This window comes from Ranitomeya imitator, chromosome 3 (genome assembly GCF_032444005.1).
Source record: "Ranitomeya imitator isolate aRanImi1 chromosome 3, aRanImi1.pri, whole genome shotgun sequence".
NCBI lineage: Eukaryota > Metazoa > Chordata > Amphibia > Anura > Dendrobatidae > Ranitomeya > Ranitomeya imitator.
The window spans coordinates 36120112-36135936 of record NC_091284.1 but is presented as its reverse complement, the minus strand read 5'-3'; the positions used below and the strand labels follow the sequence as shown (position 1 = coordinate 36135936).

General features: G+C 43.9%; 1 protein-coding gene across 2 annotated transcripts in view; it reads left to right on the top strand.

Moving 5' to 3' along the window:
* The window catches only part of RIPPLY3 (ripply transcriptional repressor 3), a 59225-nt gene that overhangs the window by 28191 nt on the left and 15209 nt on the right, over positions 1-15825 (top strand). For both annotated transcript variants that reach the window (XM_069760031.1, XM_069760029.1), the window contains exon 2: positions 6625-6688. In XM_069760031.1, the coding sequence (XP_069616132.1) occupies positions 6625-6688 (64 nt within the window). The remainder of the gene's footprint in view (positions 1-6624; positions 6689-15825) is intronic.

Sequence of the window (15825 nt, the reverse complement as noted above, 5' to 3'; positions counted from 1 at the left end):
GCAGAAAAGGATGTTGCAGTAGTCAAGGCGGGAGATGATGAGGGCGTGCACAAGCATTTTAGTAGAGTGACGGTTGAGGAAAGGACGGATCCTGGAGATATTTTTGAGCTGGAGGCGACAGGAGGTGGAAAGAGCTTGGATGTGCGGTTTGAAGGACAGGGCAGAGTCAAGGGTTACTCCGAGGCAGCGGATTTCCGATATGGGGGAAAGCATGATGTCGTTAATTGTGATAGATAGGTCACTTTTTTCTATTTTTATCTATCTATCTCTCTATCTATCTAACTATCATCTATCTCTATCTATTGATCTATTATATATCTATTATCTATCTGTAAGGAGGTGGCAGTGACCCTCGTGTGCTTCCTCTCTCCTGAAGACTGAGCACATGTGTCACGTGTGGCACCCTGACAGTTATTCATGCTCACTAATGTAATGTTTCCTAATGTTCATTAATGTGTGTCATGTATTGCAATGTGATGCATTTGTTATATACTGTGTGTAAGCTTAGGGACAGTATAGGACCATAGGGGATTAGAATAGAGGGGGCACATTAGAGATAGAGAATAGGATAGATAAGAGTATTAACTTAGACACAGGCGGCAAGGAGTTAAGCAGATGGGAGGGGCACAGAGCAGAGCAGCACAGAGCAGGGAGATATAGGACAGACACTTCCTGGTTCTGGCAGTCTGCCCAAGGGGCAGAACACATACAGTGAGACAGTTACATTCTGTGGGGGATAGGTCTGCAGATGGCAGTAAGAGGCCAATTCCCCCCCCCCCCCCCCCCCCCCGGCTGAAGAATAGTGCAGTCGGGCACCAGCCCAACAGGACCATCCCCAAGAAGGATCCGGGGTCTAAGACCGGGGTGGGAGCAGCTGAGCTAGCGGTCCAGGTACCTTTCCCTATTGGAACCATACAAGGGGCTGACAGGGAACTGGTGACGCTGAAGGTACAGATGGGACACGAACTGTCCAAAGATGATGCCCCGGATGGCAGAGGAAAGGAAAGCACAGACAGGACAGAGTCTGGCTAGAGGTACGGCCGTGAACGCCGAGAGTAAAGAGAGAGAAATGACAGAGATACTAGAGTCTGCCCGTATGGCAGAGGAAGAGAAAGTACAGGAAACATTGCCCTGTGGGAACTGTGCTGCTGATGTGAAGAATGCAGATAAGAAGATGTCTCCGTGTTTGAACTGTGCTGTCTGCGAGATGAATACGCTGCTGTCTAGTAAAGTTAAGCTGTTGGAAAAAGACCTCGTCTCTGAAATGATTTGCGGAGCTCATGAATGTGGAGCCGACATGGCAACAGCTGAGGGGAATCTGACAGAGCCTGTGAGTGTCCTGTGGTGCACATGCAGCACAAGGGATTTTATTTATCTTTTCATGTACAAGGTGCTGGGGTGCTCACTGACTGTTGCTTAGTGAACTCACCCACGACTACCACCCTGTGCCATCTTGTTACATATCTATTATCTATCGCTCTCTCTCTCTCTCTCTCTCTCTCTCGCTATATATCTATCTCCAGGTAACTTCTTACCACCTAATCTGCCAGCACCATGATTTAGGAACAATGTGTAGTTTTAATAAAATCACTGTTTTATCAGCAGATTATCAGAAGAGGAGTAGAAGGTAGTCCTCCACATTCATGAGCTCTGTATAATCCCTCCCCCACCACTGATTGGTAGCTTTCTGCCTATGCGCAGTGTGCACAGAAAGCTGCCAATCAAAATGTGGGTGGAGTTATACAGAGTTCAGCATTCATCTGCAGTACAGAAGACAGGCATTTTTCAAAACTGCACCAAGCAGCCCAGTAAGTGACCCTATCTTTCTATTATCTATCTATCTATCTATCTATCTATCTATCTATCTATCTATCTATCTATCTATCTATCTATCCTTCTATCTATCTATCTATCTATCTATTATCTATCTATGATCTATCTGTCTATTATCTATCTATTATCTATCTATTATCTATCTGTCTATTATCTATCTATTATCTATCTATCATCTATCTATCCTTCTATCTATCTATCATCTATTATCTATCTGTCTATTATCTATCTATCTATCTAAATATCTATCTAAATATCTATCCTTCTATCTATCTATCATCTATTATCTATCTACCTATCTATTATCTATCTTTTATCTATCTATAGAGGGGAAAAACTGACCACCACCTCCTGTGTGAACAGGTGCAAGCTTCAATAGCTGCATTATATAGAAAAAGAAAACACAGCAGCACTCTATATAAGCCAAGATATGTGCAAATACTGAAGACATTGAATCTAAACAGTTAAATGGACAATCACTCCTTGCCCATGAATTGTAAGCTCATGGCCCGGAACAGACATGTTTGTCCATTTAACTGTAGACTGATAGCTCAGGAGTGGCATGTACAGTAGAACAGGGACCCATCAGAGGGAGGTCACCTTGCCATGGTTGATGGGCATACATGAATTGGCCAATTTATGCGCTAAGAACTTTTATTTATTCAGTACATCTTAGGGTACCGTCACACAGTGGCATTTTGATCGCTACGACGGCACGATCCGTGACGTTCCAGCGATATATCCGTGACGTTCCAGCGATCTCGCAGTGTCTGACACGCTCCTGCGATCAGGGACCCCGCTGAGAATCGTACGTCGTAGCAGATCGTTTGAAACTTTCTTTCGTCGTCTAGTGTCCCGCTGTGGCGGCATGATCGCATGGTGTAACAAAGGTGTGCACGATATTGTATACGATGTGCGCATAGTAACCAACGGCTTCTACATCGCACATACGTCATGAAATTATCGCTCCAGCGTCGTACATTGCAAAGTGTGACAGCAGTCTACGACGCTGGAGCGATATTGTTACGATGCTGGAGCGTCACGGATCGTGCCGTCGTAGCGATCAAAATGCCACTGTGTGACGGTACCCTTACTGAATAATAACACAGTTTAGATTCAATGTTTTCAGCGTTTCCATATATTGTATCTTGGCTCCTATAGAGTGCTTTTTCTATCTATCTATCTATCTATCTATCTATCTATCTATCTATCTATCTATTATCTGTCTAGGAGGACCATTTATACTATATGGAGTAATATATGGGGACAATTATACTGTTTGGAGCAATATATGAGACCAATTTTACCTTGTGTAGAAATATATGGGGGTCCATCATACTGTATGGAGCCATATAGGGGGCCTATCATATTGTATGGAGCAATGTATGAGGCCCATAATACTGTATGGAGCACTATGTGGAGCCCATAATACTGTATGAAGTACTATGTGTGTTCCATAATACTTTATGGAGCACTATGTGGGACGCATAATATTGTATGGAGCACTATGTGATTCCCATTATACTGTATGGAGGACTATGTGGGACCCATTATACTGTATGGAGGACTGTGGGACCCATTATACTGTATGGAGGACTATGTGGTGCCCATAATACTGTATGAAGGACTATGTGGTGCCCATAATACTGTGTGGAGGACTATGTAGTGCAAAAATACTGTATGGAGGACTATGTGGTGCTCATAATACTGTAAGGAGCACTATGTGCTGCCCATAATATTGTATGAAGCACAATGGGGTGCCCATAATACTGTATGGAGCACTATGTGGAGACCATAATACTGTATGGAGCACTATGTGGTACCCATAATACTGTATGGAGGGCCCATAATACTGTATGGAGCACTATGTGGGGCCCATAATACTGTATGGAGCACTATGTGGGGCCCATAATACTGTATGGAGCATTATGTGGGGCCCATAATACTGTATAGAGCACTATGTGGGGCCCATAATACTGTATGGAGCACTATGTGGGACCCATAATACTGTATGAAGGACTATGTGGTGCCCATAGTACTATATGGAGGACTATGTGGAGCTCATAATACTGTATGGAAGTCTATGTGGTACCTATAATACTGTAGACTATGTGGTGCCCTTAATACTGTGCAGAGAACTATGTGGGACCCATTAAACTGTATGGAGGACTATGTAGTACAAATATACTGTATGGAGGACTATGTAGTACAAATATACTGTATGGAGGACTATGTAGTACAAATATACTGTATGGAGGACTGTATGGAGGACTATGTGGGGCCCATAATACTGAATGGAGCACTATGTGGGACCCATTATACTGTATGGATGACTATGTGGTATCTATAATACTGTATGGATTACTATGTGGTGCTCATAATACTGTGCAGAGGACTATGTGGTACCTATAATACTGTATGGAGGAATATGTGGTGCTCATAATTCTTAAAGGCGCCCATTGAAACTCTTTCGCCCGGGTCCAGGAGAACCTGGAGCCGGCCTTGATAGACACTAATGCCCCCCAGAGATGCAGAACTGTGCGATAACAAGCTGGATGGTCCTTCTGCTCTTGAGTCCGCAGGACACTATGTCTGTGGTTTACATGATAAAGTTCACATTTTTATTCCTTCGATCACAGAACAGTTTTCCATTTTGGCTCCATCCATTATAAATGAGCTTTTGCCTAGAGAAGACGGCAGCGTTTCTGGATTGTGTTGATGTTTGGCTTCTGTAACTTGCATTTGTGGATTGTACAGATCGATCACAGACAATGATTTCTGCATTATTCCTGAGCCCATGCAGTGATGTGTACGGCCGTATCATGCCTGTTTCTAATGCAGCGCCGCCTGAGGGCCTGTAGATGACAAATACCCAATATTAACTGTCGGCCTTGTGCACATGGAATTCTCCAGAATCTCTGAATATTTTCATGATATTATGTCCTGTATATGGTGGGATATTCAAAGTCTTTGCAATATTCTGTTGAGGAACATTTTTATGAAATTGTTCCACAACGTCTAAGCGCAGTTGTACTCAGATCGGTGACCTCTGACTATGTTTGCTTCTGGGAGACTCTGCCTCTCTAACGCGGCTTTATTATACACAGTCTGGGATTTAGTTGAAAGTTGACTCTCCAGCTGTTTTTAATTAGTTCACCTTACGTTCTGAATTATGTTTCTTTACCCCGTCCTATCATTTATGAGATGTGTTGCTACCATAAATTTCTAAACAAATTAATTTTCTAAAATGAAATGGAAATTGTCCAACATTGGCCTTCTGATCTGTGATTGATGTTCTGCTGTGAATAAGACATGGTGGGAAGACATCATTCTACTTTTGTTTTCCTTACATTTTGTACAGTGTCACAGTTTTTTTTGGAAATTGCTCTTTTATCTGTTTATCATTCTATCTATCTGCTACAGAAAAATAAAATAGCACTTTTGAGGCAAAGATTCTAAGGGTCACTGACTTAAGGTACCTTCACACATAACGATATTGTTAACGATATCGTTGCTTTTTGTGACGTAGCAACGATATCGTTAATAAAATCATTATGTGTGACAGCGACCAACGATCAGGCCCCTGCTGGGAGATCGTTGGTCGCTGAAGAAAGTCCAGAACTTTATTTCGTCGCTGGACTCCTGCTGACATCGCTGGATCGGCGTGTGTGACACCGATCCAGCGATGTCTTCACTGGTAACCAGGGTAAACATCGGGTAACTAAGCGCAGGGCCGCGCTTAGTAACCCGATGTTTACCCTGGTTACCATCCTAAAAGTAAAAAAAACAAACACTACATACTTACCTTCAGCTGTCTGTCCCCGGCGCTGTGCTCTGCACTCCTCCTGTACTGGCTGTAAGCGTCGGTCAGCCGGAAAGCAGAGCGGTGACGTCACCGCTCTGCTTTCCGGCCGCTGTGCTCACAGCCAGTACAGGAGGAGTGCAGAGCACAGCGCCGGGGACAGACAGCTGAAGGTAAGTATGTAGTGTTTGTTTTTTTTACTTTTAGGATGGTAACCAGGGTAAACATCGGGTTACTAAGCGCGGCCCTGCGCTTAGTAACCCGATGTTTACCCTGGTTACCGGCATCGTTGGTTGCTGGAGAGCGGTCTGTGTGACAGCTCTCCAGCGACCAAACAGCGACGCTGCAGCGATCCGGATCGTTGTCGGTATCGCTGCAGCGTCGCTTAATGTGAAGGGGCCATAACTTAAGGCGGAACTTCCAGGTCTACTGAAAAAGTGGAAAGTGTTCTGCTATTTACTTTCTGGGAGAGTTTTGGAAAACTTTTATTTTGCATAGAAAAATGGATGGCATATGGATAGTTAAAAATGGACTCGTGGACAAAAAAAAAAAACATGAAAGTCTAATAAAAAAAATCAAAATCAATGTGTTATTCTCATACATCAAAAAATAAAAGATAGATAAATAGATAAATGGACAATAGGGGAATGAAGCAGAACAGGGATCATCAATTTTGGGTGTCAAACCTTCAGGGCATATAACGGGCCTCTTTACATATATCAAGAGATATAGAGCGGAATATAGTGGACTTGGGTCTTACGGGCCAATTAATGTCCACTATATTTTGCACTCTATCTATTGAGAGATGCTATAGATATATAGATAGAGAGATCAACTTGTACAGTTGATAAATCAACATTATTGTATAATGGGGTAATCTCTGCTACCACACCGAGGATCAATGACTGAATTATATGTAATCGTGAAATTAAAATAAGGATTGTTTCACTGGACCAGTTACCTGCTCATCATCTCCCTCTACTTTACAGTAACCAAATTCTATGGCGGCCGTGGATGTTCTCATCTAGGGAGTCAGACACACTGGAAAAGCTGGTAAGCGCTAATAACTGCTGAACTTATCATTCTATTTTGTGTCTATCTAATATCTATATTTGTATCATCTAGCTATCTATTATCTATCATCTATCTATTATCTATTTATAACCTATCTACTATCTATCTATTATCTATCAATCATCTATTATATATCTATCTATACATTATCTAAATATTATCTATCTATCTATCATCTATCTATCTATCTATCTATCATCTATCTATCTATCTATCTATCTATCTATCTATCTATCTATCTATCTATTATCTATCTAGCATATATCTATCTATCTATTATCTATCTATTATCTATCTATCTATCTATCTATCTATCTATCTATCATCTATCTATCTATCTATCTATCTATCTATCTATCTGTCTATCATCTATTATTATTGTTATAGCGCCATTTATTCCATGGCACTTTTCATGTGAGGAGGGGTATACATAATAAAAAACAAGTACAATAATCTTTACCCCTTACTACCGCCGATACGCCTTTTAACGGCGGCAGTTAAGGGTACTTAAACCACAGCGCCGGTAATTAACGGCGCTGTGGAAAAAGTGAATAGCGCTCCCCATAGTCGGATTTTCCCTGTGGTCTCAGTTGCCGAGGGTAGCCGAGACCCCAGAGAACATGATTCGGGGGACTTTTATCGACCCCCAGGTCGCGACCACCGGTAATTAACAGTTTACCAGCGGCCGCAAAAAAAACAAAAAAAAAGTGATTTTCATTTAATTTCTCTGTCCTCCGATGTGATTGCACATCAGAGGACAGAGAAATGCGGTCCCCAATAGCCCCCCGATACTCACCCTTCTCCCCCGATGCTCCTCGTGGCTCCCAATGGTCGCGCCAACTTTTTCCTGGGAAAAAATGGCGGGTGCATGCACAGTGCTCCCGCCGGCCGGCCGGCCCCCGGCGGATCTTTGGGGTCTCGGCTGCCGGGGGTAGCTGAGACCCCAAAGAACATGATCGGGGTCAGTTTTTACCAACCCTCCTTTATCACCCCCTTAGTTAGGAAAAAATGATAAAATAAAAAAATGTATGTATTTCTATTTTCCAATTAGGGTTAGGACTAGGGCTACGGTTAGGGTAAGAGCTAGGGGTAGGGTTAGGGCTAGGGTTAGAGCTAGGGGTAGGGCTAGGGTTGGGGCTAAAGTTAGGGTTAGGGTTGGGCCTAAACTTAGGGTTGGGGCTAAAGTTAGGGTTGGGATTAGGGTTTGGATTAGGGTTAGGGTTGGTATTAGGGTTAAGGTTGGCATTAGGGTTACGTTTGGGATTAGGGTTACATTTGGGATTAGGGTTGGGGTTAGGGTTAGGTTTGAGGTTAGGGTTGAGATTATGATTATGGGTGTGTTGGGCTTAGGGATTTGATTAGGGTTAGGGTTGGGATTAGGTTAGCGGTGCTTTGGCGTTAGGGTTGTGATTAGGGTTATGCCATAGGGTTAGGGGTGTTTTGGGGTTAGGGTTTTGATTAGGGTTATGGATTGGGTTGGGATTAGTGTTAGGGTTGTGTTGGGGTTATGGTTGGAGTTAGAATTGGGGGGGTTTCCACTGTTTAGGCACATCAGGGGGTGTCCAAACGCGACAGCCAATTTTGCGTTCAAAAAGTCAATTGGTGCTCCCTCCCTTCTGAGCTCTGCCGTGCGCCCAAACAGTGGTTTACCTCCACATATGGGGTATCAGCGTACTCAGGACTGATTGGACAACAAGTTTCTCCTGTTACCCTTGCAAAAATAAAAAAAATTGGGGGATAAAAAATAATTTTTGTGGGGGAAAAAAATTATTTTTTATTTTCATGGCTCTGCGTCAAAATTCTGTGAAGCACTTGGGCGTTCAAAATTCTCACCACATATCTACATAAGTTCTTGGGGGGTCTAGTTTCCAAAATAGGGTCACTTGTGGGGGGTTTCTACTGTTTAGGTACATCAGGGGCTCTAAAAATGCAACATGACACCCGCAGACCAATCCATCAAAGTCTGCATTTTAAACGTCACTACTTCCCTTCCGAGCCCTGATGTGTGCCCAAACAGTGGTCCCCCCCCCACATATGGGGTATCAGCATACTCAGAACAAATTGGATAACAAATTTTAGGGTCCAATTTCTCCTGTTACCCTTGGGAAAATAAAAAATTGGGGGCTAAAAAATAATTTTTGTGGAAAAAAATATATATATTTTCACGACTCTGCATTATAAACTTCTGTGAAGCACTTGGGCATTCAAAGTGCTCACCACACATCTAGATAAGTTCCTTGGGGGGTCTAGTTTCCAAAATGGGGTCACTTGTGGGGGGTTTCTACTGTTTAGGTACATCAGGGGCTCTGCAAATGCAATGTGACACCCGCAGACCATTATATCAAAGTCTGCATTCCAAAACGGCGCTCCTTCCCTTCCGAGCTCTGCCATGCGACCAAACAGTGGTCCCCCCCCCACATATAAGGTATCAGCGTACTCAGGATAAATTGCACAATAAATTTAGGGGTCCAATTACTCCTGATACCCTTGTGAAAGTAAAAATCTGGGGGTGAAAAGATAATTTTTGTGGAAAAAATATGTTTTTTTATTTTCATGACTCTACATTATATACTTTTGTGAAGCAGTTGGGGGTTCATAGTGCTCACCACACATATAGATAAGCTCTTTGGGGGGTCTAGTTTCCAAAATGGGGTCACTTGTGGGGGTTTCTACTGTTTAGGTACATCAGGGGCTCTGCAAATGCAACATGAAGCCGCAGACCATTCCATCAAAGTCTGCATTTTAAAACGTCACTACTTCCCTTCCAAGCCCCAATGTGCGCCAAAACAGTGGTTCCCTCCCCACATATGGGGTATTGGCGTACTCAGGACAAACTGGGCAACAAATTTTGGGGTCCAATTTCTCCTGTTACCCTTGAGAAAATAAAATATTGTGAGCTAAAAAATCATTTTTGTGGAAAATAAAGGATTTTTATTTTCACGGCTCTACGTTATAAACTTCTGTGAAGCACCTGGGGGATTAAAGTGCTCACCACACATCTAGATAAGTTTCTTAAAGGGTCTAGTTTCCAAAATGGTGTCACTTGTGGGGGGTTTCCACTGTTTAGGCACATCAGGGGCTCTCCAAACGCGACATGGCATCCAATCTCAATTCCAGCCAATTCTGCATTGAAAAAGTCAAACGGCGCTCCTTCTCTTCCAAGCTCTGCCGTGCGCCCAAACAGTGGTTTACCCCCACATATGGGGTATCGGCGTACTCAGGAGAAATTACACAACAACTTTCATGGTCTAATTTCATCTGTTACCCTTGTGAAAATAAAAATTTTTGGGGCAAAAAGATCTTTTTTGCGTAAAAAATTTGATTTCTTTATTTTCACGGCTCTACGTTATAAACTTCTGTGAAGTACTTGGGGGTTCAAAGTGCTCACCACACATCTAGATAAGTTCCTTAAGGGGTCTATTTTCCAAAATGGTGTCACTTGTGGGGAGTTTCCACTGTTTAGGCACATCAGGGGCTCTCCAAACGCGACATGGCGTCCGATCTCAATTCCAGCAAATTCTGCATTGAAAAAGTCAAACGGCGCTCCTTCTCTTCCAAGCCCTGCCGTGCACCCAAACAGTGGTTTACCCCGACATATGGGGTATCAACGTACTCAGGAGAAATTGCACAACAAATTTTGTGGTTCTAGAGTATCCAGAACAAGGAAAGTAACAGCGCACTCACCGGTGTTGAGCAAAAAGTGATTTATTCACATGAAATCATGCGGTGCAGGGAGGGTGGTGAAACACTGGATCTGTTGAAGTGCTTGCAGCACGAAACAGCTGTCATCCGTATGTGTTTCACCACCCTCCCTGCACCGCGTGCTTCCTGTTGCTGATGAGGCGGATAGTGCGCACTATTCTTGCAGCCCAGACTGGCGGTGTATACCGTGTGGCCCCTGCTTCATTCAGCAGTTTGTGCCTACCCCTTGAGCACTATTTTGCAGCCCATACTGGGGGTACATACCACGAGCCTCCTGCTTCATGCAGCAGATAGTGTCAGTCCGTGACACACTACCCTATCTCAGTAGCTTGTTTCTACCTCATGCGCACTATTTTGCAGCCCATACTGGCAGTACATTCCGCGTGGCTCCTGCTCCATCCAGCAGTTAGTGTCACTTGTGACACACCATTGTATCTCTGCGGCTTGTGCCTACCCCCGCGACCTATATGTCTTCAGGCTTCTTATTGATGCAATCTAACTTTGCTACTCGGGGCTTCTCTAAGCATACTAGTATATTAGCACACTGATGAAGGTCCAGTAACGACCGAAATGTTTGTGAATACTGTATGTAAATAAAACCCCCACTTTGCATCACAACACTTTTGGAGTGTGCTAGTCACTTGCATTTTACAACTGGTACAGGAGACAGGACCCTGCCCGCGAGGACTCACAATCTACAAGGGATGGGATGAGGATACAGTAGGTGAGGGTAGAACTGGTCATGCAGCGGTTTGGTGGATCGGTGATTACTGCAGGTTGTAGGCTTGTCAGAAAAGCTAGGTCTTCAGGTTCCATTTGAATGTTTCCACAGTAGGTGAGAGTCTGATATGTTGGGTAGAGGGTTCCAGAGTATGGGGGATGCGCCGGAGAAGTCTTGGATGTGATTGTGGGAAGAGGAGATAAGAGCGGAGTAGAGAAGGAGATCTTGTAAGGATCGGAGGTTGCATGCAGGTAAGTATCGGGAGACGAGGTCACAGATGTATGGAGGAGACAGGTTGTGGATGGCTTTGTATGGGAAGAGAGGTGGGAGGACAGTTTGAAATGGATGTGTTGGTCCAGTAGTTTTGAGGCATAGAGGTGAAGTGATATGGGGCAATAGCTAGATACAGAGGATGAGTCAACAGAGGGCTTTTTCAGGATGGGTGTGATTGAGGCATGTTTGAAGCATGACAGGAAAACACCAGTTGTTAGTGATAGGTTGAAGAGATGGGTTAGTGTTGGGATGAAAACTGTGGTGAGGTTTAGGATGAAGTGGGATGGATCGGGTCAAGAACACAGTTGGTGAAATGCAGTCTTGAGAGTAGAGCGGAAAGTTGATCTTCTGTAATGGTGGAGAAGTTGGTTTTGAAGAGGTGGGCTGAGCAGTTAGGAAGAGGGGTTGTAGGCCAAAGCTTTCTCTGATGTTATCTATATTCTGATTGAAGAATGAGACAAAGTCTTCAGCTGAGATGAGTGGGGACGGAGGAGGTGCTGGGGGACAAAGGGGAGAATTGAAAGTGTTGAATAACTGTTTAGGGTTGTGAGACAGGGAGGATATAAGATATATATATATAAGATATATGGGATCTTTTCCATCTCCGCTCAGCAGCTCTGGAAGCTCGCCTTAGTTCTTTGGTCAGGCTGATGTGCGAGGGATGTCTGTTGATTTTGCGAGCTTTTGTATGTGTGAGAGGGGTGACCAATTTGAGACCTGCAGCTATTGTGGGATTATATAAAGCGGCAGCGACATCCGCTTTGTGTAAGGAACTTATGTCTGTAAGAGGGAGAAGGGATTCAGACAGTGAGTGTAAATCGAGGTTTTTAAGATTTCTGCGAGGGTGTGCAAGTTTGTGGAGTGGGGATTGTGGACCGGGAGAGTAGAGGGAAGAGAATATCAGTAGGTTGTGCTCAGAAAGAGGGAGAGGTGAGTTAGAGAGGTTAGATAGGGAATAGAGGCGGGTGAAAATGAGGCCCAGTGTGTGACCATCTTCGTGAGTGGCTGCAGAAGACCATTGAGTGAGGCCAAAGGAGGAAGTGAGAAATAGAAGGTTAGTGACAGCTGAGAGGGAAGTGTCAAGGGGATGTTGAAGTCACCCAAGATGATAGTGGGGATGTCAGTGGAGAGAAAATTAACTGGCCAGGTGGTGAAGTGGTTGAAGAAGGTGGTGGCTGGCCCTCAAAGGATGGGAGGGTACCAGAGGGTGTCAGTGCGACTTGGGTGAAGGGACAGTTATCTGACAGGAGAAAACCAACTCCCCCACCATGCTTGCTGCTGGGGCGGGGGTGTGGGAAAAGTGGAATCCACCATACTAAAGTGCAGCTGGAGAGGCTGTGTCAGAGGGGGTGAGCCAGTGATAGTGAGCAAGGAAAGTTTGTTAGTAATGAACTAGTCATGGATGTAGGAAAGTTTGTCGCAGACAGAGCAAGCGTTCCATAGAGCTCCTGATAGAGGGAGTGGGGAAGCGGGGGTCGGGTGAATGGGTATAAGGTTAGAGAGGTTACAGAAATCTGTGATAGAGCGTGGATGGGAGGTAGAAATGACTGTGGAGATGTGCTGAGGAGGACCAGGATTTGGAGCAATATCACCAGCAGTGAGGAAGAGCAGAGAAAGTGTTAGCAGGTGGGAGCAGGAGAGGGCATGAGGGGGCTGTCTGCTTTGAGACAGAGGATTGTATGTTGAGGAACAGTTCTGAGGAAGAGGTGAGATGGATGGGGAGGATGGAGGGAGAGATGAACAGTTCCTTACTAGATGTAAGGATTAGGTAGGTTAGTAGAAATTGAAGGATTATAGAGGTCAGAGTGAAAACAAATAGAAACATTGATACTGTGACTATCTAATTACCTTCAGTTCCCTTCTGGTTCAATTCTGAATTAATTCATAGCTCCATACTTATATGATTTATCTATCTATCATTTATCTATTATCTATCTATTATCTATCTATCTATTAATCTATCTGTCTATCTATCTATCTATCTATATATCCATCTATCTATCCGTCTATCTCTCTATCTATGTTATAGCTATTATCTATCATTCTTATTTATTTATTATCAATCTATTATATATCTATTTATCTATTATCTATAATCTATTTATCTATTATCTATCTATCTATCTATCTATCTATCTATCTATTATTATTATTATTTATTTATATAGCACCATTGATTCCATGGTGCTGTACATGAGAAGGGGTTACATACAAGTTACAGATATCACTTACGGTAAGCAAACTAACAATTACAGACTGATACAGAGGGGCGAGGACCCTGCCCTTGCGGGCTTACATTCTACAGGATGGTGAGGAAGGAGACAGTAGGTTGAGGGTTGCAGGAGCTCCGGTGTTGGTGAGGCGGTAGCTCCGGTAGTGGTGAAGAGGCTTTCACCACTGAAGAGGTCAGTGCAGACTGTAGGCTTTCCTGAAGAGGTGGGTTTTCAGGTTCCGTCTGAAGGATCTGAATGTGGTTGATATTCGGACATATTGGGGCAAAGAATTCCAGAGGATGGGGGATATTCGGGAGAAGTCTTGGAAGCGGTTGGGTGAGGAGCGAATAAGTGTGGAGGAGAGAAGGAGGTCTTGGAAGGACCGGAGATTACGTGAGGGAAGATATCGGGAGATTAGTTTAGAGATATATGGAGGAGACAGGTTGTGGATGGCTTTGTAGGTCAGTATTAGTAATTTGAACTGGATACGCTGAGGGAATGGGAGCCAGTGAAGAGATTTGCAGAGGGGGAAGTGGAGGAGTACCGAGGAGAGAGATGAATTAGTCGGGCAGCAGAGTTAAGGATGGACTGGAGAGGTGCAAGGGTTTTAGCAAGGAGGCCGCAGAAAAGGATGTTGCAATAGTCAAGGTGGGAGATGATGAGGGCATGCACAAGCATTTTATGAGATTGACGGTTGAGGAAAGGATGGATTCTGGAGATATTTTTGAGCTGGAGGCGACAGGAGGTGGAAAAAGCTTGGATGTGTGGTTTGAAGGACAGGGCAGAGTCAAGGGTTACTCCAAGGCAGCGGACTTCCGGTACGGGCGAAAGAGTGATGTCGTTAATTGCGATAGATAGGTCAGGTAAGAGAGATCTATGAGATGGAGGAAAGATGATGAGTTCAGATTTGTCCACATTGAGTTTGAGGAAGCGAGAGGAGAAGAAGGAGGATATGGCTGATAGACACTCCGGGATTCTGGACAGCAGAGAGGTGACGTCTGGGCCAGAGAGGTAGATCTGAGTGTCATCGGTATAGAGATGTACTGGAATCCATGGGACTTTATGAGTTGTCCCAGAGCAAGTGTATGGATTGAGAAGAGTAAGGGTCCTAGAACAGAGACTTACAGGACTCCAACAGAGAGAGGGCGGGATGAGGAGGTAGTGTGGGAGTGGGAGAATGTGCGGTTGGAAAGGTATGAGGAGATACAGGATAGGGCGAGGTCTTTGATGCCAAAGGAGGAGAGGATCTGTAGTAGGAGGCAGTGGTCAACTGTGTCGAAAGCAGAGGACAGGTCTAGAAGGAGGAGTACAGAGTATTGTCTGTTAGCTTAGGCTGTAAGTAGATCTTTAGTAATTTTGGTCAGGGCTGTCTCAGTTGAGTGATGGGGGCAGAAACCAGATTGCAGATTGTCAAAGAGCAAGTTGGATGAGAGGTGGGAGGAAAGTTCAGTTCTATCTTTTTATCTGTCCATCTATCTATCTATCTATCTATCTATCTATCTATCTATCTATTATCTATCTTTTTCTAGTTATCTAGATCATAAATATCTTCATAAACTTCAGAATTTACTGATTTATTTTAGAGTCCAAACATTTTTGTATCCCTCATCACAGCATCATGGACATGAATTTGCTGGTAATGAAAGGTAACTTCACATCCCAGAGAGATAGAAGAGTCTGGGATACAAACTTATCATGACGTGTGACATTCAGAGCAGAAATGAACGTATAGCATGGATTTATGTCTTTCTACATGAGTTAAGGAATATGCTCCTCAGACCGTCACATCCATGGACAGGGGCGTACATAGAAATCATGGCGTTCCTTACCAGAAGTTCTAATTGGTACCCCCCTAAAAAATTTATATATATATTTGTCCGGGTCACAGAAGAGCATATCTCACAACTTTGCAGCCTCTACAAAGTAATTTTACTACTGCTGAGGTCCTAGATTTCTCTTTCATTACATCTATTAAAGTAAAATGCCAGCAAAAGTGCCCCCAAACGCAGTAGTGTATTCCCCAGGTGAATTACTTCACATTAGTCTCCACATGCACAGTATAATGACCCTACAGTACCCCACCTCAACTACCAAGGCAAAGTATGGTGACCCCAACACAGTATGATCCCCCCAACTGTGACTCTCAGACAGCTCTCCATTAAGTATAATGGGCCTACATACAGTATAATGGCCCCACACCTCTCCAC